At 46.0% G+C, this 22,987-nt stretch overlaps 1 protein-coding gene across 1 annotated transcript; it reads right to left on the bottom strand.

Moving 5' to 3' along the window:
* Positions 1 to 2,084: 2,084 nt before the first annotated feature.
* LOC114229997 (uncharacterized) lies at positions 2,085 to 7,550 on the bottom strand. The gene is given in 2 exon segments (XM_054724645.1): positions 2,085 to 6,674; positions 6,903 to 7,550. Coding segments are annotated over 2 exon segments (5,238 nt in total).
* Positions 7,551 to 22,987: the final 15,437 nt, after the last annotated feature.

Genomic DNA, 22,987 nt, shown 5'->3' with positions numbered 1-22,987 from the left:
ACTTCTCTCGCCAACACAAAGACTTTAAGGGGGTTTCGAGTAGTGGGCAGGGAGAGTGTTTATGACCCCCATGATTGGTCAGGGGTAGGGTGAGGGGTCCAGTTACACAGGGGCACACTGGGCAGCTTGCCTAAAATGGACTGAGTCTATCTCTCTACATTCCTATTGGCAGGTACATGCAACTGTTACATTCTTGCAGTCTACAGGGAGGGGCAGCACAGTAATTTGGCTCTATCATTCCCCCCTTTGTCATGAGACTTACAGACCCAATCATGGGTCAGTTGGCACCCCCATCTCTTCTTCCGTTGGTAGAGGCTTATACCGAGTGTGTAGCACCATCATCTGCACGACCCCTACTCGTTCCTTGATGAACTGAACTAATCTATTGATGATGTAGGGTCCGACGGTCAGCAGCAGGAGTAGGATTATAAGGGGCCCAACTAGGGCAGAGAGGAGGGTGGTTAACCAGGGGGACCAGTTGAATAGAGATTCATACCAGGACTGTGATCTCTCCCTTTCTAACCTGCGCTTCTGCAATCCTTCTCTCAGGAGGGCCATAGACTCTCTTACGACCCCGGAGTGGTCGACATAGAAGCAACATTCCTCTCCCAAAGCCGCACAAAGGCCCCCTTGCTGCATGAACAATAAGTCTAATCCCCTCCTATTTTGTAGTACCACCTCCGATAGGGAAGTGAGTGACTCCTGTAGATGAGAGATTGATTTCTCGATTCTTTCTATATCTAAATCTATGGCCGCCCTCAGAATCCCATAATTCTTATCCTGGATGACGAGTGATGATATCCCTGTTCCTGCTCCTGCCAACCCGAGCCCCAAGAGCACAGCCATAGTCAGGGCGGTAATAGGCTCTCTCTTGCTTCTGGGATTGGCAGAGCCAAACCTGTTAAGTATCTCGTCCCCCGTATGATATATGAGTCTGGGGATCAACTGGACGAGTGTGCAAAAGCCTTCCCTCGGGGAGCTGAGGATTCCTGTGTGGATGCAGGGGGCGAGGCCACTGGAACATGCCCACCAGGTATTTTCAGGGGGAAGTAGATACACTGTCTTATTGGGAACAGTAAGGACCTCGTTACAGAGATGCGACTGTTCTGGGGGCACGTGGCCTATACAAGTGCCCTGTCCTGTTACTGTCTGGAGGGTTAGCCTTGCAGCAGACTGCTGCCACCTACAGGAGCTGGAATTAATGGCTGTAGTGTATTTGCCGCTAAGAGCAATGCCTTCATAGTATGGTGGCTGGATATCTAGACAGAGCCAACAGGACTCAGTCAGGTCAGGCCTCGAAGCATTCAGAACATGGAATGCTCCGACAACCGTGTTCCACAAGGGGTCTGCATAAGGTGGAAGCCCGCGGGCCGGGATAGGGGATGCAGGCGATGTCCTGATAGGGACTGGGGATGTAGAGGGCTGTGAAGCTGGAGTCCGGGTGCTCTTGGGCATGGACACTCGGGGGGTGGCAGGCCGGAGGGCCATTACTCGGTTGGGTCTCATGACTGCACGGGTTTTCTGGGTAAGGGGTGTCGCCTGTACTCGGAGGGTAAACAGCGCCCCCGGGTCTCTCATCTCATGGTAAAGTCTGATTCCCCAAGTTTTTCCAGCATCCCATCCTGTTGCCTTTTTCCCCTGTTTTGTGAAGGACATTCGCACGGGGTTACAGAGATACCTCCCAAATCCCATAGGGCAAGGCGGCGCCTCCGACCTTGTCACGGTTATCAGGTCGTCAGTTTTCGGGGGAACCCACCAGATGTGCCCAGTTGAGACACACGACCAAGAGGCGCAGAAGTAGTTCCCCATTCCCCCGCATGAGTCCTGGGTGTGTCCTCGTGAGTGCCCGGGGCAAACATAGAAATAGAATGTTCTGAGATTCCCAATAAGCTTTCCAGCTGTTATGTCAGGAAAGAAGATAAGAAGGTCTATATAGAGGTCCGGGAACCAAGTGTCTCTGGGGTGGATTTGAGAAGTCTCGTTAACTACTGTCCCCGAGCTGGTGTCTATGATCTGCCAGGTGATGTTGAAGGGGGTGTGGGGACTCCCGGTGGTGGGAGTGGCCGCGAGCAGGGTTACCAACATCAGGCAGGTTGAGAACGCCTCAGCTTGAGCTTGAGCGGGTTGCATTGGTCTCGACTAACGCTCCACTGGGCGATGAAGTCTTCACGGATCGCCGAGGGGTCTGCTGGCCGAACGTGGGTGTGATGGACCCAGGTGGTGACGCCGTCCACTTTGAGAGCGGTGGGGGTCGTCAGCACCACGACGTAAGGACCCTTCCAACGTGGCTCAAGGGTCTCCCGGCGGTGTCTCTTGACGTATACCCAGTCCCCCGGCTTATGCTGGTGAGGAGTCGGGGTTGGGCCAGTCTCGTAGATAGCGCGGAGGCGCGGCCAAATGTCCTCGTGCGCCTTCTGGAGCCCTCTCAAGGAAAGAAACAGTTCTTGACTTTCAAATTCTGCAAGAGAGTCAGCTTTAAAGTTGGGGATAATAGGGGGTGGCCGGCCGAACATGATCTCATAAGGGGTAAAACCCAGAGTGTAGGGGGAGTTCCTAACCCGGTAAAGGGCATATGGAAGGAGAGCCACCCAGTCCCCGCCAGTCTCCATGGTCAGTTTGGTAAGGGTCTCTTTTAGAGTTCTATTCATCCTCTCTACCTGCCCTGAGCTTTGGGGCCTATAAGCACAATGCAATTTCCAATTTGCCCCAATGGCCTTGGCCACTGCCTGCGTTACCTGCGAGATAAAGGCTGGTCCATTGTCCGACCCTATCTCAGCGGGAAAACCGTACCTGGGCAAGATGTCTTCCAGCAGCTTCTTGGCCACCGTCTGAGCTGTTTCATGCTTAGTTGGGTATGCTTCTACCCATCCAGAGAAGGTATCTACAAATACTAATAAATATTTATAGCCATACTTTCCTGGTTTAACCTCAGTGAAGTCGACCTCCCATTGTGCTCCGGGCTTGGTTCCTCTGAGCCGAGCTCCTTTTTCACTCGGCCCGGTTCTTGCATTTGTGAGTTGACAGGTTTTGCAGGCAGATACGACCTGTTCTATTTTGATGTCCTGTTGGTGGATCTTAATTCTGGCGTGTCGGATTAAGTCCTTTAATTTGCGTGCCCCCAGGTGAGTGGACCGGTGCATGTGCTTTATCATGGACACTCCAAGCTGGTCCGGCAGTATGAGCTCCCCTTGCGGTGTATACCACCACCCCTTCTCCTCTTTTGCTTGGGGAAGCTTCCTAATGCGCTGTAACTCCTCCAGGGAATATCCTGGCTGAACTGGCAAAACTGGGTCCCCTGGGTCTGGGAGCTGTAGGGCCATGGTGGGGATCGGAGAAAAGGCTACTGCCTTGGCCGCCTGGTCAGCCCTGCGGTTTCCTCTTGCCACCGGGTCGTCGGCCTTCTGGTGCCCTTGACAGTGTATGATGGCCAACTTGGCAGGGAGCCATAAGGCCGAGAGCAAGTCAAGTATCTCCTGTTTATTTTTTATAGTCCGCCCCTCTGCTGTCAGTAACCCTCTCTCTTGGTAGATTGCCCCATGAACATGAGCGGTGGCGAACGCATAACGGCTGTCTGTGTAGATGTTGAGCCGCCTGCCAACTCCCAGTGTCAGGGCCTTGGTGAGGGCCACAAGCTCTGCTCTCTGGGCTGACGTCCCGGAGGGCAGGGCCTCTGCCCATACAGTATCCGTTTCAGTGACTACAGCTGCACCCGCATACCTGCTTCCGTCCCGTACGAAACTGCTTCCGTCCGTGAACCAGGTGACGTCTGCATCTGGAAGGGGCTGGTCGGTCAGGTCCTTCCGGATCCCATGCACTTGTTCCAGGATTCCTGCACAGTCATGTAGGGGAGCATCTAGGTCGGGGTCGGGCAGCAAGGTGGCAGGGTTGAGAGCCGCACTGGGAAGAAACCGTACTCTGGGAGGGTTGAGAAGGAGACTCTGGTAGTGTGTTATACGTGCGTTGCTCATCCATCTGTCAGGAGGTTGTCTCAGGACTCCCTCAATGGCATGTGGGGTGGTGATCCAGACTTCCTGCCCCAGAGTCAGCTTGTCAGCGTCTTTGACTAAAAGCGCCGTTGCCGCAATAATCCGTAGGCACGGTGGCCATCCGGCAGCTACAGGGTCTAACTTTTTGGATAAATAAGCCACTGGGCGGCTCCAGGGGCCTAGGGTTTGAGTCAGGACCCCTTTCGCTATTCCTTTGTGTTCATCTACGAAGAGGTGGAATGGCTTCGTGATATCTGGCAGGCCCAGGGCCGGGGCACTTAGGAGGGCTTTCTTTAACTGCTCAAAGGCTGTCTTTTCTCTCTCAGTCCATTCAAATGCCTTTCCCTCCTTGGTTGCCTCATATAGGGGCCTGGCTATCTCCGCGAAACCCAGTATCCAGAGGCGGCAGTAGCCAGCCGACCCTAGGAATTCCCTCACTTCCCTTCGGGAGGTGGGGGTTGGGATTTTCAAAACAGTTTCTTTTCTGGCATCTGACAGCCGCCGCTGTCCACCCTCCAGGATGTATCCCAGGTAACTCACCCTTTCTTTGCATATCTGGGCCTTCTTCGCAGAAGCCCGGTACCCAAGGGCCCCCAAGGAGGCCAGCAGGTCCCTTGTCCCCTGCTTGCAGTCTTCAGCCGTGTCTGCTGCAATCAGGATATCATCCACATACTGAAGGAGAGTGAGGAAGGGGTGTGTTCTCCGGTACTCACCCAGGTCCTCGTTTAGAGCCTCGTCGAAGATAGTGGGCGAGTTCTTGAATCCCTGAGGCAACCGGGTCCACGTCAGTTGCCCACTGTAGCCCTCTTCCGGATCATGCCACTCAAAGGCAAACAGGGGTTGACTGCGGGGTGCCAGCGGCAAACTGAAAAAGGCATCCTTCAAATCTAACACAGTATACCAGACACGGGAGGGCGCCAGAGAGCTTAAGAGAGTGTATGGGTTGGGGACTGTTGGGTGTATGTCCATAACTCTTTTATTTACTTCCCGGAGGTCCTGTACTGGCCGGTAATCATTCGTGTGAGGCTTCTTGACTGGCAGGAGGGGGGTGTTCCAGGCAGACTGGCAGGGGACCAGCACCCCTAGGCCCCTCAGTCTCCGAACGTGTGGCTGAATTCCCTTCCGGGCCTCCTGGGGCATGGGGTACTGTTTGACTCTTACCGGGCCTTGCCCTGGTTTTAATTCTACCAGGACTGGGGCCCTGTGGGCGGCGAGCCCCACTCCCCCTGTCTCTGCCCAAGCCATGGGGAACTCCTGCAGCCATTCGTCCATGCTGTCCTCTACTGGAGAGGCTTTTTGGTGAAGCCGGTACTCATCCTCCAGCCTCATGGTCAGGACCTGAATAGGGTGGCCCTTGCCATCAGTAACCTGAGGCCCCCCTTGTCTGAAAGTTATCTGGGCTCCGATCTTAGTGAGTAGGTCTCGTCCTAACAGGGGGTAGGGGCATTCCGGAATTACCATAAAAGAGTGGGATACCCGTCCCGTCCCTAAATCCACCGTTCTTCGGGTAGTCCATGAATACTGGCTCATACCAGTTGCCCCTTGCACCCAAGACTTCTTATTTGCTAATTTTCCTTGAGGTGTACGGAGGACTGAGTGTTGTGCTCCGGTGTCGACAAGGAAGTCAATGGGGGTCCCCTCCACTCTAAGGGTTACCCTGGGTTCGGGGAGGGGGTCCGAACCCCGACTCCCCTAATCACTCAGTTCATCCAGCTCCAGAACCTTTACTCGATCCGCTCCACCACCCTTTTTGCTGGTTTTCTTTGGGCACTCTTGTTTCCAGTGCCCTATCTCCCTACAGTAAGCACACTGATCTTTCTGCAGCTTCCGCCTCCCGCCCCGGGTGGTCCCCTTACCGTCTTCCTGGCTGCCGGCGAGTCGGCGGAGACGGCGGTTCCGTTCCTCGGGAGAGTCCGCGGTGGTGGCGAGCAGGATCTTAGCTAGGTCTCGGGTTTGTTTGCTGCTAGCAGCCGCCGAAGCACGAGCCTGCCTTTCTTCCGGGGGCTCTCTGTTATTGTACACCTTCTCGGCTACTTCCAGCAGGTCCTTTAAACTCTTCTCCCCTAACCTATCTACCTTCTGCAGTTTCCTTCTAATATCTGTGGCTGATTGGTTTACAAAGGCCATGACCACAGCCGCCCTGTTATTGGGAGCTTCTGGATCCATGGGGGTGTAGGTACGGAATGCCTCCATGATCCGCTCCAGAAAGGCAGCCGGGGACTCATCCCTTTCCTGCTGAACATTCCCTACCTTGGCCAGATTAGTTGGCTTCCTAGCAGCCATGCGGAGACCCCCCATTAGAGTCTGGCGGTAGACCCGGAGCCTCTCCTTACCTTCTGCCGTGTTGAAATCCCATTCAGGCCTAGTCAGGGGAAAGGAAGCATCTATTAGGGCTGCGTTGGTGGTGGGATTTCCATCCACGCCCGGAACTAATTTCCGGGCTTCGTTGAGGATCCTCTCCCTCTCCTCTGTGGTGAATAGGACCTGCAAAAGCTGTTGACAGTCGTCCCATATCGGCTGATGGGTGAATAGGACAGAATCTAACAAATCGATAAGTCCTGCCGGCTTCTCAGAGAACTTAGGATTCTGAGCCTTCCAGTTGTACAGGTCACTAGTGGCAAAGGGCCAATAGTGAAAGGGCTGATTTCCCTCCGCATCTGGGGGCCCTGCAGCTCGTAAAGGCAGAGTCTTCACTGTGGAGTCAGCGGCCGGGATAAGCAATTCCCTCTGAGCCCTTTGTCTAGTGAGGGGCGGGCTCCCCGCAGGAACCGGAACTCCTCCCCTCTCTGCTGCCTGAACTCCTCCCCTCTCTGCTGCCGGAGCCCCTCCCCTCTCTGCTGCCGGAACTCCTCCCCTCTCTGCTGCCGGAGCCCCTCCTCCCCTCTCTGCTGCCGGAACTCCTCCCCTCTCTGCTGCCGGAGCCCCTCCTCCCCTCTCTGCTGCCGGAGCCCCTCCTCTCCTCTCTGCTGCCGGAGCCCCTCCTCCCCTCTCTGCTGCCGGAGCCCCTCCTCTCCTCTCTGCTGCCGGAGCCCCTCCTCCCCTCTCTGCTGCTGGAGCCGCTTCTGCCTCTCGCGGCGGTGGAGGACTGCCCCTTTGTGAGTTCCTAGGGGGCTGGTACGGTGGAGGAAAGATTAATTCCTCTTCAGTTCCCCCCTGCAAGACAGGGTAGAGGGGTGCTGAAGGCAGGGTGAGGTTCTTCTTCTCCTTTACCTTCTCCGTTTCCTGTAAGGCAAGTATGGGTTTTGGCTCTGGGGGGCGTGGGGGCAGAAAGGGCTTAAGCCAGTAGGGCGGATCTTCCACGAGGTCCTGCCAAGTAATAATATAAGGAAGTTGATTAGGATGTCCCTTCTTGGGCTGAGAGACAATGTCCCTCACCCGGTGGATGGTGGGGAGGTCGAAGGTCCCCTCTGGCGGCCATCCAACACTAAAAGTCGGCCACTCCCTAGAACAAAAAGTTTGCCACCGGTCCTTCCGGACCTCCACACTGAGGTTACTAGCTCTTCCCTTAACCTCCTTGAAATGATCAATCATAATGCTTAAAGGAGTGGTTTGAGTCTGTCCCATAGCGTCCGTCAAGAGAGTCCACAAAACAAAACAAAAACAAATCAACACACACAAACAGAGGATCCTTAAGAAAAGCCTTCCAACGCGAGTGCGTTGGAGCAGAACCAGAAGCGTGGACGACGGCCTCACGCCGACCGGTGGGAGCGACCCACCTCGTCCCAGAAACTGAGGGGCATACACATCCCTCCTGAAAGAGGATCGAGACGTCTCCCGATGCCTCTAGCCCGTGGTCCTCCAGCACGTCTGCCTAGACCGCTTCGGGCACTGCCAGAAATTCAGATTTGAGCTCACACAAAGAGACAAAGGACAAACAGACACCTACCGTGGCCAGTCAGGTTCTCCGGGTTTGGGGTCCCTCGGAGGGCTTGGGGATCCCGGACGAGCCCCCAAATGTAATGCCCAGTGTTCAGAATCCCCAAAAACCCCCCAGGAAGGAGCCAAGACCCGCTGTAACTGCAAGAGAACCTTTATTCGTGCTAGCACGAGCTCTCATCTCCAGCGCTCACCGGGGACAAAGAGAACTTCTCTCGCCAACACAAAGACTTTAAGGGGGTTTCGAGTAGTGGGCAGGGAGAGTGTTTATGACCCCCATGATTGGTCAGGGGTAGGGTGAGGGGTCCAGTTACACAGGGGCACACTGGGCAGCTTGCCTAAAATGGACTGAGTCTATCTCTCTACATTCCTATTGGCAGGTACAAGCAACTGTTACATTCTTGCAGTCTACAGGGAGGGGCAGCACAGTAATTTGGCTCTATCAACAAGCACATCCAAAGATGACTTTACCTGGAGCTGAAGTTGTTGAACTCACATCTGGTAGAAACACTTAAATGACGACAAATTGCTGGAGGCTGAGTGTAAACTATCTTGAGAGTAAGAAACTCCCAGGGGAATTACCTCTTAAAAGACCTTAACACATTCATGGGTTCACCCACAGGCACCCGAACAGGTTCTCATAGTGAAAAGCCCAAAATAATCCTACTGTTTTTTGGCAGAGGGAGGGGAAAAGTAATCATTTTCAACGTCTGTTGAACTGAAATTTGTTGTCTATTAGAACTCCACTTTCCATATAAAGACACAGGTGAATTAAAAGCAATGGGATATAGAAAGATACACCATGCTAACATTTTAGAAAAAGCATTAAAGGTAAAACAAAAAATGCTATTGCGAAGATAAACTATACAAAGTCAAGGAGGATAAAATAAATGCATACCAAGCTTTTTTTCCAATCAGAACATTCTTATAAGGCCCTAGTAAATTGTTTTATTTAAATCTGCAGAAGATAAAATGATACATTTAAATTAGTATGTGACCATATCCTATAATGGCTATCCTCATAATTTGGTTTTAGTAGTATTTTTAATTCCTTATATATTTTCAGAAAAGGTAAATAATGTTTGAAGATCATAATATAAATAAATATTGAACTGTGTCAAGTCTCCAATGAATTAATGCTTTCCTATTAACTAGGTAATTAAAATGCACCCAAATAAACAATGTGATGACAACACGTGTCAAAGCATAATAATAATATGTAGCATGGCTTATAAAATAATTTATTTTACCCATGTACATGACAGCCAGGGAGACATCCCACTTCTGTCTTCAGTCACATGTGGATTTGATTATAACCCTAAAGTAAAAAAATAATTTTCTATTTTATAAAATATAATTTATTTGTAAAATGCAATATAGTCTATTGTTGTTTTTCCACACTGTTGCTAAGTTTATTCAAAAGAGTTACCAAATTATAATTGAATGAACAGGGATGTGCTTGGACTGTGTAAATATTATAATTGATTCATAAATACGGAATGTGCAGTCCCTGGCAATTTTGAAATAAGTAATGCTGTCTCCAATGACCATCTTATACTAAAAACATATTTTGAAAATAAATCCACAGTTTATTTGAGAACTTTTCTTAAATGTAAATACTGACATTATGTTATCATGGGGATGAAAATTACCAATGGCTTTGAGGAATTACTTTTATTAGGATGTTTCCTTGACCACCATTCTTGATGAGAAGGTGCTGCCAGAGTTTCCACTCGTACAAAAAGGTCACAGTCCTTTTCCATTAGAAATTCCGATAAAAATTAGCAAGTTGTACTCGACTCTCAATCAATTCATGTCTTTACAACAATTTAAAAAGTTTTCTTCCACAGAGTTGATTGGTTTTCATTTACAAACATTTTTCATCTTAGAAGAAAAAAGACCTAAATAACTTGATTTTTATCAAGTTAATTGCTAAATTATTATGTTATCTTCATTTGTCATTTTCTTTCTATCTTTTCTAAAAGCTCCTGAGTAAGCAAATTAAATTAATTTTAAAATATGTAAAAGTAGAATTTTTATTTACTGATTTCTACTGTCTATTTCTCTATGCAGGTTTTAAGAAAGCAAAGTTTAACTGCATATTTTCTTCCTTAGTGGAATCACTGGAGGTTTCATCATAGACATTAACCCCTTAGACATCATTAAAGCCATTTACATTCGGCAAGCCTACTCATTCATGACTCAATCTATTTTTATCCAACATTCCAATTAGCCTAAGAGAAGAATAATTAAATGATTTTAGTGAATTGTGTTCTTAAACTATTTGACTAAGAGTATAAAGTGAAAAAGAGGCAAGCAAATAAATATGTTAAATGTACTCATTAAATAGATGAAGTATCAGACACTTTGTTGGGGATTGAAGATTAATTTTTATTTAGAGACATAACTTGGCAATTCAGAATAAGCAAATCTATCCAGGAAATCTTCTGGCATTCAATACTGTACCTATAAATTATTCATTCATTTGCATATTTCATTTATGTCAAATCTTGTTAGCACAGTTAATTTTACATGAAAGTTATTCTCAGAGGAAGTTCTTAACAATTGGACATTAGCATTTTTGAAGGAGTCAGCATTTTTAATGTAACAAGAATCCTGTCTTGTTACATTTCCATAATTTAATCATTAAATAGCATAGCTCTCTAAGAATGTCATTTTCTTGGATTATACATTAAAATTATGTGCACAGTAAGGTAGTCACTTATAAGAGAATAAAGAACAGAAAACAAGACATTACCAAGCATATTTAACCAATCTTTTATATTAGAGAATTAACAGTAGTGACATATGTCCTTAATTAAACCACTGTTTTGTAATCAAAATGTTATATAAGTCATTAGTAGTTGAGAATTCTATCATGTAAATATACATGTGAGTACCATATATTATTTTAAAAACTTTATGTTGATGAAAATGTCATTTTATAGGCAACTATTGGATTGGTATAACAATGTACTATGTAAGTTTACTTTGCCATTAAATTTAGGTATATAGGTCGTGTTTATAAGGTTCATTCTTGCGCTCCATTATGCCCTGCTGGGGGCTCTTGCCCCTCCCGGCAATTTTCCTGTTATTCTCAGTATAGGTTTCTTGATTAAAGGCCTTATGCTTCCAGTAAACCACCTCACCCAATTTCCAGTGATCGCCTACACCTGGCCCCCACCTGCACCTGGTCCCACTGGTTACTCTGACTGACCTTTACAAGAGACATAAATATCCCGCTCCCCCTACTCAGCCCTTCTGCTAGCAGATGTAATAATAAATTTATAATTCTTTATCCCTTTGGCCTCATGTGTTCCTTCTTCGGTGACCCTAACAGTGTTATCAGAGAAAAATGTGTCTTGGGTACCCTCATTGCTAGTGGGAGTGGAGTCCTTGCAATATCCCAAGAAAAGGAATTTTCTGAGACTCACATGGGAAGATGTGATACAGTACAACATTTTATTGCCATGGAATTACACTCCTGGATTTCTAAAGTCCTGTTTCCCTCAGTCCACTCATAGAAGTATAGCTGGGATTTCAGCAGAGCTAAAATCAGAGCCAGTATCCAGAGGTTCCTTTCCATGTTGGAGCTGGGTCCGGTACAGCATCAGGCTAATTGCAATCCGTTAGTCCACCGCTTGTGGGGGTCTGCATGGTCATGGACCACACAGGAGAATGCCAGGAAGCCAAGCATAAGTCATGAGCCAAACATGAGCCAAGACAAGAGGAATCAAGAGAGTGAACTTCCTTGTTCAGGGGATTAAGTATCCCAAATCTTCACTTGCTTCTAGTGGCCACTCCCATTCTGGCCAATGACCTCAGATCCCAGGTGTGATTGATAGGCAAGTCTCTTCCTTATGTCAATCCAACTTGACTGGGCACAGTCGATCTTCTCTTTGTTTAATCTCTGGGAGTGTAAAGTTGTAACTTCCTGGTGAAGCTGCCCAAATGACATGCCTGTAGGCCTATAGTGTATGGCCTTCCCTTTGTTCCTTTCCTGTTACTCATAACTAGCTAATTACAATGGTATCAGTACTATAAATATAAATGTTTCTCTTATTTCAAGAATCTTAATTTTAGCAACTAATACAGTTAGTGAAACTAAAGATTTTCTTTGGTTCTTTAAAAACAAAAACAAAAAAACATGAGGCTGGTGGCTGAGTTAATTTTTAGCAAATGGCACTCTGAATCTGGCTTTTTTTCTTTCATTACTACTCCAAATGTTAGCCTCTCCTCGGATGCTTGAGATGCTTGCTTGATATTATGTAGAAATTTAGTCCCAACAAAGCCTTAGTGGTTCCGGTTTTTATGAGCAGGGTACAAGGGTGATTTCTTTCCTGGGTTCTTGTCCAGATGGATTTGAAGAATGAAACCATGGACAAAAGGTGGTAGGTGAGAAGTACAGAAATTTTATTGCAAGCAGAAGAAACTTTATTATAAGCAGATATTATTTCTAAAACTCCTAATTTCTAAATTTCTATTTCTAAGACTCTCTCTCTCCTGGCTAAGGAGAGACAGAGGAGTCCCCTAAAGAGGGAGGCTACTACTGCTCTCTTTGTCTGGATGTATTATGAAGGCTGTAGCTCTTTGTCTGAACATGACCTTTTCTAATTGGACCCTTTCCCAATTTATGACCCCTGTACTTTCCTCATTGGTCACTCTGCAAAGGCCAAAGCCCATGGGTTGCCCCCCTCTTTCTTTCCCTTACTTTGCAACATTCCTCTATCCTCTGTGGAAATATGTTTCCTTTTTTCCGATATCCTGTGTCTTTTTTTGCCCTTCACATAGTCATCTTATCTGTTCAGGTTGGAGTTATTTTTTTAAATCTATTTTATGGTATCTAGTAACCTTATCCAGCCAAACCTTGAGACAGAAACCTCTGGCTTCTCTGTTCAAAAGTAAAATGGCCTCTTTTCTTTTCCTCTTGGCCAGAGATGTTTTATTACCCCTATGGCTCTCCCACCTCTGTCCTTGGTTTATGGCTGCTTTAATTGTTCAGGCCAAGATGCCTCTGCCTCCCTGGGCCCCTCCCTTCCTGTATTAAGCTAGCCAGTTAACCCTCTTCATCAGTATTTCCCTCAGTTTGAATCAACTTTAGACAGGTTTCTTCTTGCCGCCAGGCCCCTCTCAGCCAGATGGCCTGACCACAGGTGTCCCTCCCTTCCCTTTTCTCAAAGCATTTATTTTTAAAAACTGGTAAATTCTTTCTCTGCCACTTTAACATGTAAATCTTTTTAAAGGTTTTGTTGTTGTTGTTGTTCAGTTTTATAACCCAGGACTGACTTTCTCAAGGACCTGCCAGCTATCCCTTTGAAATGTAATCATCATGTGTCTAGATAACCTAGTCTCTGTGGGAAGGTAGAAGCTTAATTTAGTGGGCACTTTGCTCCAAGTTATAAAATGACCCCCTATCATGAATATATGAGAAAGTTTACTTTTCCTTTGGGTAAAACCAATGAGCAAACAGATGACCTACTATCCCCCACTCAAGCTCTTAAGCACTGCCCCGCCGTTTGTTTCACTGAAGTTAAGTTCAGCTTGTTCTCTGCTTTTTCCTATTGCAATAGCCTTGAATAAGGTCCTCCTTACTTTGTCTGATGCATTTTTGCTTGGACAGTCCAAATAACTGTCTTTCACTCCCCAGGAGCCACACATGACAAGAATTGCTGACTGGATATTCCCAGTCATTCTTGTCCCTGAGTGTTGGAGAGTAGAGTTTAGAAAAGAATGCAGTTTACTCCCAGACTTCAGCAAGAGACTGGAGGCCTTTATAATCTATTGGAATTGACTCACCATGGGATATATTTTTTTAAATTTCCTTTCTCTACTTGCAGACTGAAGACACCTAGAGTGATCCAGGTTGAAGACAGGAATTCCAATGTATAAATGAATACATGAATAATTAAACAAACAAAAAACAAGACAAATAAACAACTGCATAGTCATAGAGCCCTGCAGCACAATAAAGGAATATCAGAGAGGGAGAATAAGCACAGAATCCATAAAGGAGAGCTGCTGTAGGAAGGCAGATGATGACGTGATTTCTCAGGAAATCAAGTTAATGAATAAATTGATGTTTTTTTTTTTAAGGATCTGACATTAAACACTGGATTGCAGTTAATGATCTAAAGGATTAGAATAGAATATCAAATAAGAGAATTTAGTGAAATAAGAGCAAAATTAGAAAGAGAAAGAATATATGAGGAAAGATGTTAGAAACATGTCATAAACACAGGAGACCTAACATCTGAAAAAGAATTTAAAAATGAAAATGTAATATATGAGAAAAAAAAAGTTAGTTAATTAAAAAATATTTTTATCTGAAAATACATGATTTTAAATTTGAAAGCTTTATGGAGTTCCTGGGCGAGGGGTGAGGGGGTGGATAATCAAGAGTAAAGAGAAAACATCACATTTCCAAAATTGAAAAAAAAATAGCTTAATAAGTGGAGGAAGATGTTAGATATTCTGAAACACTTGAAGCTAGAAGATATTAGAATATTATCTATAATTTATTAAGAAAAAAATGATAAGTAGAACACAATAATACTATACTTAGCCAAGACATCTTTTTAGTTTTAGTGTGGAAGATACATATTTCTGAATATACAAGAATTTAAAGAGTATACCAAAAGTTTTTCAAAAGGAAATACTCATCAAACAATGACTTCGAACAAAAATATAAAGGAAGTGAAATGTAAATCCATCAAAGTAAAAAAAAAATGTAGAGGAAGGAAAATATTGGTGAATTATAAAATTTTTATATTACTGAAAGATGTAAAATGTTACATTCTTATGGAAAGCAGTCCTATTGATAAAAAAGATAAAACTCTACACTCGAGAATTTGGCAACTTTGGATCAAACTATCTATTTTCTTATAAATGGCAATAAATTACAATCCACCCAATATGAAAAAATGATTTAAATATCACTGTTACCAGACTTAGACTGAGGCCAAGGCTGGTCTGCTGGACCAGAACAGTCTGGAAATGCATTTTTGCAAAGTCATGAGAAAAGCATTTTGGGGACTCACACATGTAGGAAGATTTGAGCAATAGTGGAAATAGTTAATGGTAGAGCAACAGGGCATGAATGCCCTTGAACAGACTGCCCCATTGCCTCATCCTCAACCGGGTGGCTTAGCTCCATCTCACTGTGTAAGAAGTCCAGCCTCTGGGGCTGAAAACCAATACCCATGCCTATGAGGCCCAGGAGGGCTGGGAACCAGAGGTGCAGAACTTCATGTCATATTTTCCCAACTTCATGTCATATATCCTCCATCAAGGCTGCACTTGTGCCCATGCAGCTGCCACACGTAGGCCCTGGGGATGAGGCTGCTATGGAAAGAGAAGAGTGTAAACACCTGAGACTATGGGAAAGGGCTAGTTGTTCCCTGGAGAGATTGGAATGCTGGTTCTTCCTCCCTACTCCAGGGGAATGGAGGGATGTTAGCCCTCTGGTGGGTCTAGAAGCTGTAGATTCTTAGTTCAGCTTAATTAGATTACTGTCTCACTTCTCTTTCCTTGCTGCCTACTATAATATCACTATTTATTAAATTGATTTTATAAGACTTTATTTTTATAGAATAGCTTTAGGTTTATAACAAAATTGAGAGGAAGTTACAGAGATTTCCATATGCCTTCTACTCCCACACATACATAGCCTTCCTTATTATCAATATCACTTACTAGAGTGGTGCATTTTTAAAGAAGGATGAGCCCACATTGACATATAACAATCACTCAAAGTTCATAGTTTACTTTACAGTTTAGTCTTGCTATTGTACTGTATATTCTATAGGTTTGGACAAATGAATAATGACATATATCCATCATTATAATACCACAAAACCTTCTATGTTCTGCCTCCTTATCTCTTCCCCTGCCCCCACATCTCTGGCAATAACTGATCTCTTATTTTGTCCATAGTTTTGTTTTTTGAGAATGTCAAATGGTTGGAATCATACAATATGTAGTCTTTTTATATTGGCTTCTATCTATAATAATAAAAGCATAATATGCTAATTAGGCCCGACGTCCTTCCGGAGACCTTCTGGATGAAGCCTGAGCTGCGAGGGAAGCCTGGACCCCGTGTGCCTGCTGGTAGCTGGAGGGAAGCCCAGGTCCTGGGTGCCAGAGGGAAGCCAGTGCCGGCAGCCTACCAGTGAAGGAAGGCCTACTCTTGCATGAATTTCATGCATTGGGCCTCTAGTCACTAATATGCACCTATGGTTCCTATATGTCTTTTCATGGCTTAATAGGTAATTTCTCTTTAGCATTAAGTAATATTTCATTTTCTAGATGTAGCAAGTTTATTTGTTCACTTACTGAAAGACATTTTGGTTGTTTCCAATTTGGGCAATTATGAATAAAGCTGCTATAAACACCTGTGTGTTTAGTTTTGTAAGAAACTGTCAAACATTTCTCCAAAGTGGCTTAGCAATGAATGAGAGTTTCAGTTCCTCCACACTCTCATCAGCACATGGTTGGCCATGCTTTGGATTTTGGCCATTCTAATAGGTCTGAGTGGTATACTATTGTTGATTTAATTTTATTTCCTGGATAATATATGAGGTGGAGCATGTTTGCATATGCTTATTTGCCCTTTGTATGGTGAGGTGTCTGTGAGGGTATTGGCCCATTTTTCAATTCTGGTGTGTGTGTGTGTTTTCTTCTTATTTTTAAGTTTAAAGAGATTTTTATACATTTTTAAATAACAGTCCTTTATCAAATGTGTCTTTTTTAATTATTTTATCCCAGTCTGTGGATTATCTTTTTATTCTTTTGACATTGCCTTTCACAAAGCATAAATTTTTAACTTTAATAAAATGCAGCTTATCACTTGCTTTCATGAATCACATCTTTGGTGTTGTATACTGAAGGTAATTTAGGTGTTGTCCTACATTAGCTTCCTGGAGTATTATAGTTTTATATTTTATATTTAGATTTTTGACCCATTTTGAGTTAATTTGGGGAAAGAGTATAAAGTCTTTGCCTACATTAATTTATTTTTATTTTATTTCATTTTTTTCCATCATAATTTATCCCCCCTATATCCTCCTCCACCTCTACCCATTTCCTCCCCCAAACAATCACCACACTGTTGTCTAATGAGTTCTTTCTCTGTTTTTTTTTGTTTGTTTGTTTGTTTGTTTGTTTTCTTTTTTTGCTAAGTCCCTCCACCTTCCAAAAAGGCTCCTGCCAGACTTGTCTGCTTGCTCTTTATGAATACATTAATTTTTGCATGTGAATGTCTAGTTGTTACAGCACCATTTGTTGAAAAGACAGTCTTTGCTCTATTGTATTGCCTTTACTCCTGTGTCAAAGATTAGTTGACTGTATTTTGGTGGGTATCTATTCTGGACTTCCTGTAATGTTGCATTGACCAATTTATCTATTCCTTTCACAACACCACCTTTTGAATACTATACCTTTATAGTAAGTCTAGAAACCAGCCAGTGTCAGTTCTCCACTTTGGTTTTCTACTTCAATATTGTTCAGCTATTCTGGGTTTTTGCCTCTTTGTATAAACATTAGAATTAGTTTGTTGATAGTCATAAACTAACTTTCTGGGATATTGATTGATATTTGAATCTACACATCAAGTTGAGAAGAACTGATATCTTGAAAATATTCAATCTTCCTCTCCATGAGTATAGAATATCTGTATATTTATTTATTTAGGTCTTCTTTAACTTCCTTCATCAGAGGTTTGTAATTTTCAAAATAGACTTTTAACCTTTCTTTTTAATATTACAAGTCTACCTTATTGAAGAGGGTCTTTTTTAATATAGGGAAAATTCTTATAATCAGTAAGGTAAATTGTCAGTAATGTTATACTCAGCTTACTAAATTTATCATAACCTTTGTCTTAAAAGTGTGATAAAACTGATCATTTAAAACTGGATGAAAAGAAGAAATGAGTCAAGAGATGTAAAAAAATGTGATGTTTTCTCCACTCTTTTATTCAATAGATTTATTGAATAAATATTAGCATAGCAGCCACTATAGCTATTTAATGGGAAGATAAGTAAATAGACAGCTGAACTTTTTCCTCAGGAAAACTTGCTGTTCTATTGGCAGCTGGGTTTCACAGGTCCATAGTTCTATGATAAAAATTTTACAAGCTCTTTATTATTTATTCTTCATTTGTTCATTACCCATTGTAAAAATATGTTGATGATGTTCTTCATATGCTCTCTGATAATTGATATTTGTCAGTTTAATAGTTTTCATTATCCTGTGTTTCAGTAAGTGTAAAGAGAATGAGAGGATGGAAATGCTTAATAAACAGGTGGTTAAAACATACTGTTGATATTGTGAAAGACTTATGCACAAGGTCTAGACTTTAGGAAAAGACAAAAATATTATTTCTCCTAGAAATTATTTGACCTGAAAATAAATAGTGAAAACTGAATCACACAACCACTTCATAAATTTGCCACTCTTCCTTGGCAATATGGTTTAATTATCAATCCCAAGTGTTTTCCTGTTTTGCAGAAGAGGATAGATGGAGACAACCCTTTTGAAATAGATCAGTTCCTTTTGCTTCTGTAGTAGCATTTGTTGTTTACATATTCCATCAATCATTTACTGCCATTTGGAATACTTATTGTCCAATAAGTACAACATCTGTTGTTTCTACAATGCAATTTCTGAAAAATACTCTCAAGATTTTGGCTTTCCACAGCTAGCAAGGACTGAGGGGATATCATATAAGTTTAGTGTCTTTGCCCAAGTGGATTTCAATACAATTTAATTTAATCATCCCCTGTAAGCTTGTTCATTACTCATATTGATCAGTGCAATTGACACTTCTATTCTTGGATATCTTTTATTGTTTTCTATATCTTCAGGCTTTACTCCAATTGGTAGTAAACCTATATTGCAAAGACAATTGATAATAAAGAAAACAAATGGTGGTATATGAACTTTAAAGTAGTCTGAGTTAATGTGAGTTCAAGGGAAAATATTGTATTTCCAAAGCCATTAAAATATATATATATATTTTTTAATTTCTTTATTGATTAAGGTGTCACATATTTGTCCTCATCCCCCCATTCCCATCCCACCCCTCTCCCCACGCATGCCCCAATCCCCTGTTGAACTTAACCGTTGGATAGGCTTATATGCATGCATACAGGTCCTTTGGTTGAACTCTCCCCCTCCCCCGACCCTCCCCCTACCCTCGCCTGTCCTCCCTCTGAGGCCCGATAGTCCGATCGATGCCTCCTTGCTTCTGGTTCTGTTCTTGTTCCTCAGTCTATGTTGTTCATCATTTCCCCTAGATGAGTGAGATCATATGTCACTAGATATATACTAATAAGAACTGAATGTGAGACGAGCAATAATAGTTATGCTGACAGGCAAATGAATCAATCTGTAGCGAGCTTCCCCCTGGACCAACAGTTCTTTTGAGACCCAATTTCAATGTCCAGTAGTTCCTTATGTGTACATGTCAGCACTGACCCCTCAGCTCTGGATGGTGGACAAATGGTGGTAATGGAGGTCCGACTCCCTCTGGTTTGGTCTCGGCCGAACCCAGGGGCACGGCGTCACCCGGACTAAGGGGCACGTGGCCTCACCCATACCCAAGGGGCGCGTGGTCTCACCCGGGCCTGGGACCCAGCCTCACCCGGATGGATCCAGGGGCGCACGGCCTCACCCGGACCCAGGATCTGGCTTCACCCATACCCAGGGACGCTTGGCCTCTCCCAGACCCAGGGGCACGTGGCCTCACCCGGGCTTAGTTGCACAAGGCCTCACCTGGTTCCAGGGACACATGGTCTCTCCCGGACCCAGGGACGCTTGGCCTCTCCCAGACCCAGGGCCACTTGGGCTCACCCGGGCCTAGGTGCATGAGGCCTCACCCGGATCCAGGGATGCATGGTCTCACCCGGACCCAGGGACGCTTAGCCTCTCCCAGACCCAGGGGCACGTGGCCTCACCCGGGCCTAGGTGCACGAGGCCTCATCCGGATCCAGGGACACATGGTCTCACCCGGACCCAGGGACGCTTGGCCTCTCCCAGACCCAGGGCCACTTGGGCTCACCCGGGCCTAGGTGCACGAGGCCTCACCCGGATCCAGGGACACATGGTCTCACCCGGACCCAGGGACGCTTGGCCTCTCCCAGACCCAGGGCCACTTGGGCTCACCCGGGCCTAGGTGCACGAGGCCTCACCCGGATCCAGGGACACATGGTCTCGCCCGGACCTAGGGGTGCGTGGCCTCTCTCAGACCCAGGGGCACGTGGCCTCACCTGGACCTAGGTGCACGAAGCCACCCGGACCCAGGGGCGCGTTACCTCTCTCAGACCCCTGGTCGCGTGGTCTCACCCGGATCCAGGGGCTCACGGCCTCACCCGTACTCGGGACCCAGCCTTACCCGGATCCAGGGGCCCACGGCCTCACCCGGACCCAGGGTTCAGATTCGCCCGGACCCAGGGGCACATGGCCTCACCCAAACCCGGAATCCAGCTTCACCTGGACCCAGGGGCGCGTGGCCTCACCCAAACCCAGGGGCGTGAGGCCTCACCTAGACCCAGAGGCGTGTGACCACATCTGAGCCCAGAGGCTCGCAGGCTCGCCTGGACTCGGGTCTCAGCGGGGTTTCGTCTTCTTGATCCCAATTCCTGTTGGTCAATTCCCTCTCAGCAATTCCTTCGGTCATTTTCTCAGAGCTCCAGGGTGGCTGCCGCAGAACTCGTTGGGCGGCGGGCTCGGCAAGGCTCCGGTGTGCCTGGTGCCCGGCGGTGGGCTGGTCCGGTGTCGCTGCGTCGGCCCTTGGGTCTGCAACGGTGGCCAGTCGCTGAGCGTGCGCACCTCGCCACTTCGGGGCATTGAGATTCTTGAAGGACTCGGAGGTCAGCAAGCACGGAGTCTCCCACCCCATGTCTCCCAGGGGCTCGTCTGTCCGTGCTCGGCAGCGAGTGGAGCCGTCCCCTCAGCCGGAGACCGCCGGGGGAACTGCGCCGAGCACGTTCCAGGCCACCATTGTGTCGCCTGAGCCATAGTTCTTAAAGTGTGGACTTTGGGTCACCGGCATCAGCATCATCCTGTGTACCCCTCTCTTTTATTCTAGTTGTAGAGCATCTGCTCAGCCAGCCCCCCGGTCTTTCTGGCTGGTGTCTGCTCTGCTCTCCCGTCGTAGTCTCAATATTGTTGTGGTAGGCAACGATCAGGCTGCCGCCCTATGTCTCCATCTTGGTCCTCCTTTGTACAGTTAAGTCTTGATTGTTGTTGGTGTCACTGGGAGGAATTGTCCTCCAGGCCAATTGGCCGTGAGGACCCTCTTTGTCTATATAGGAAGAGTTGCTGTGCAGGAGACATGTTTGTGGGCCGGGTCTTGATGCAGCAATGCCTTGGCGCTCACTGAGTCTGCCTCTAGAATGCCTCCCTTATGCAAGTGATTGAAATCTGGTGTCATCTCCCACCAACCACTAGATGCCCTCGTTTCTGGGTCTCCAATGTAGTGTGGGTCAGCCACTACCTGAGGCACTCAACAGGAAAAAGCTTCTGCTCAGCTTGGCTGGGGCGGAGCTACAGGGTGGAGCCTACAACCTTGGCTTCCTGTCAGCCCCGCCCTATGAGGCTCCTGTGTCTGTGTCCCTCTGTATTCCTTGCAAACACCTCTGAGAGAAACGCGCCCTGGAGTTTCGCCCACTGCCAAACAGTCCAGTCCCTCCCCTAATGAATCTGGACTCCCAGATTCTCGCCTGGAACTGGGTTTCAGTGTAGTTGGAACTGGGTCTCAGCGCAGTCTGGCGTCCCTGTCTCCTTCCCAGCAGGGCCACCCAGTGGCGCAGGCAAAAGTCCGTCCTCTGTGCACCTTCCAGTGCGTGCGTCTGGAGCCGCCGCTTCTCTGTGCCTCCGCCACCACAGCCCAAATTCATTCCCCCAGCGTGCGCCTGGCTTCCCAGGGTTTCGCCCGGAACTGGGGTTCAGTGCAGTCAGAACTGGGGTTCAGCACGGTCCTGAGCTTATGTCTCCTTCCCGCTAGGGCAGTTCAGTGGTGCAGGCAACAGTCCGTCCTTTGCGCCCCTTCCCGTGCGCGCCTCTGGAGCTCTGCCTTCCCCCGCTCCTCTGTGCCTGCGCCCCACAGCCCAGATTCATTCCCCCAGCCTGCGCCTGGCTTTCCAGGGTTTCGCCCGGAACTGGCGCTCAGTGCAGTTGGAGCCGGTGCTTATCGCACTCCGGAGCCTTTATCTCCTTCCTGCCAGTGAATGCCGGCCAGGCCGTCAGCCGCCCCTTCCTCTCCGGCTCCATCCTCCCCGCAGGCGCGCGTGCTCGTGTCTCCGCCAGTTTCTCCATACCTCAGGCTTTTACGGCTCCCCCGATTGTCCCCGTGGCCTTCTCCTTCCCCCCAGCTGTGGGCATTTCAGTCCGCCAGCTCTCCTGTGGTTCTGGACGATGCCCGTTCTGACCTCTAGTTGTGCCTTTGAAATTGTTGTGCCCGGCTGCAGGTTAGGTGTTTCACCTATGCCGCCATCTTGGTTTCTCCGAATTTTCTAAAATATTTTTAAAAGTTCTCAATGACTACCTGTTAAGAGAGTTTTAAGGTATTTTACTGTAGACTTTTCAATAAAATGCAGTCTGCTGACATAACTGAGAGAATTAAAAAAAAAGAGAGATAATTGATATTTTGTAAAGCATGGATATATTTTCCATACATAGGGAACACATGTACAGCTCCCAGTGACAAATTCAGAAAGAGAACTAGCAACAGGGAATGTCATCCATTGACCCTAAAATTGACTTATGTAAAAAAAAAAAAATACACACACATAAAAACCTAAATGCCAAACAGTATAAAAAATGATATTATACATTGCATTTTACTTGCTGAAGAAAAAATAAAATATTTTTCTGAACTGAGCAATTTACTGATAGAGAGCAGAGTTTAGAAACAAACCCAAAATTATGCTTATATGGTTAATTTAGGATCTAGAGCTATACTGTCCAAGACATTTCTATTAGTAACCACACATGAATATTGAGCACTTAATAAGTGGCTATTCCAACTAAGCAACAGAATTTTTAATTTTATTAAATGTAAGTTTTAATATAAAAAGTGAAGCACTATAAAATAATTTTCGCATTGCACTTAATATTATTTTTCTGGT

The sequence above is a fragment of the Eptesicus fuscus genome, chromosome 2, assembly GCF_027574615.1.
Source record: "Eptesicus fuscus isolate TK198812 chromosome 2, DD_ASM_mEF_20220401, whole genome shotgun sequence".
NCBI lineage: Eukaryota > Metazoa > Chordata > Mammalia > Chiroptera > Vespertilionidae > Eptesicus > Eptesicus fuscus.
Note: the sequence above shows the minus strand (reverse complement) of the source record. Positions and strands in the feature narration are given on the sequence as shown.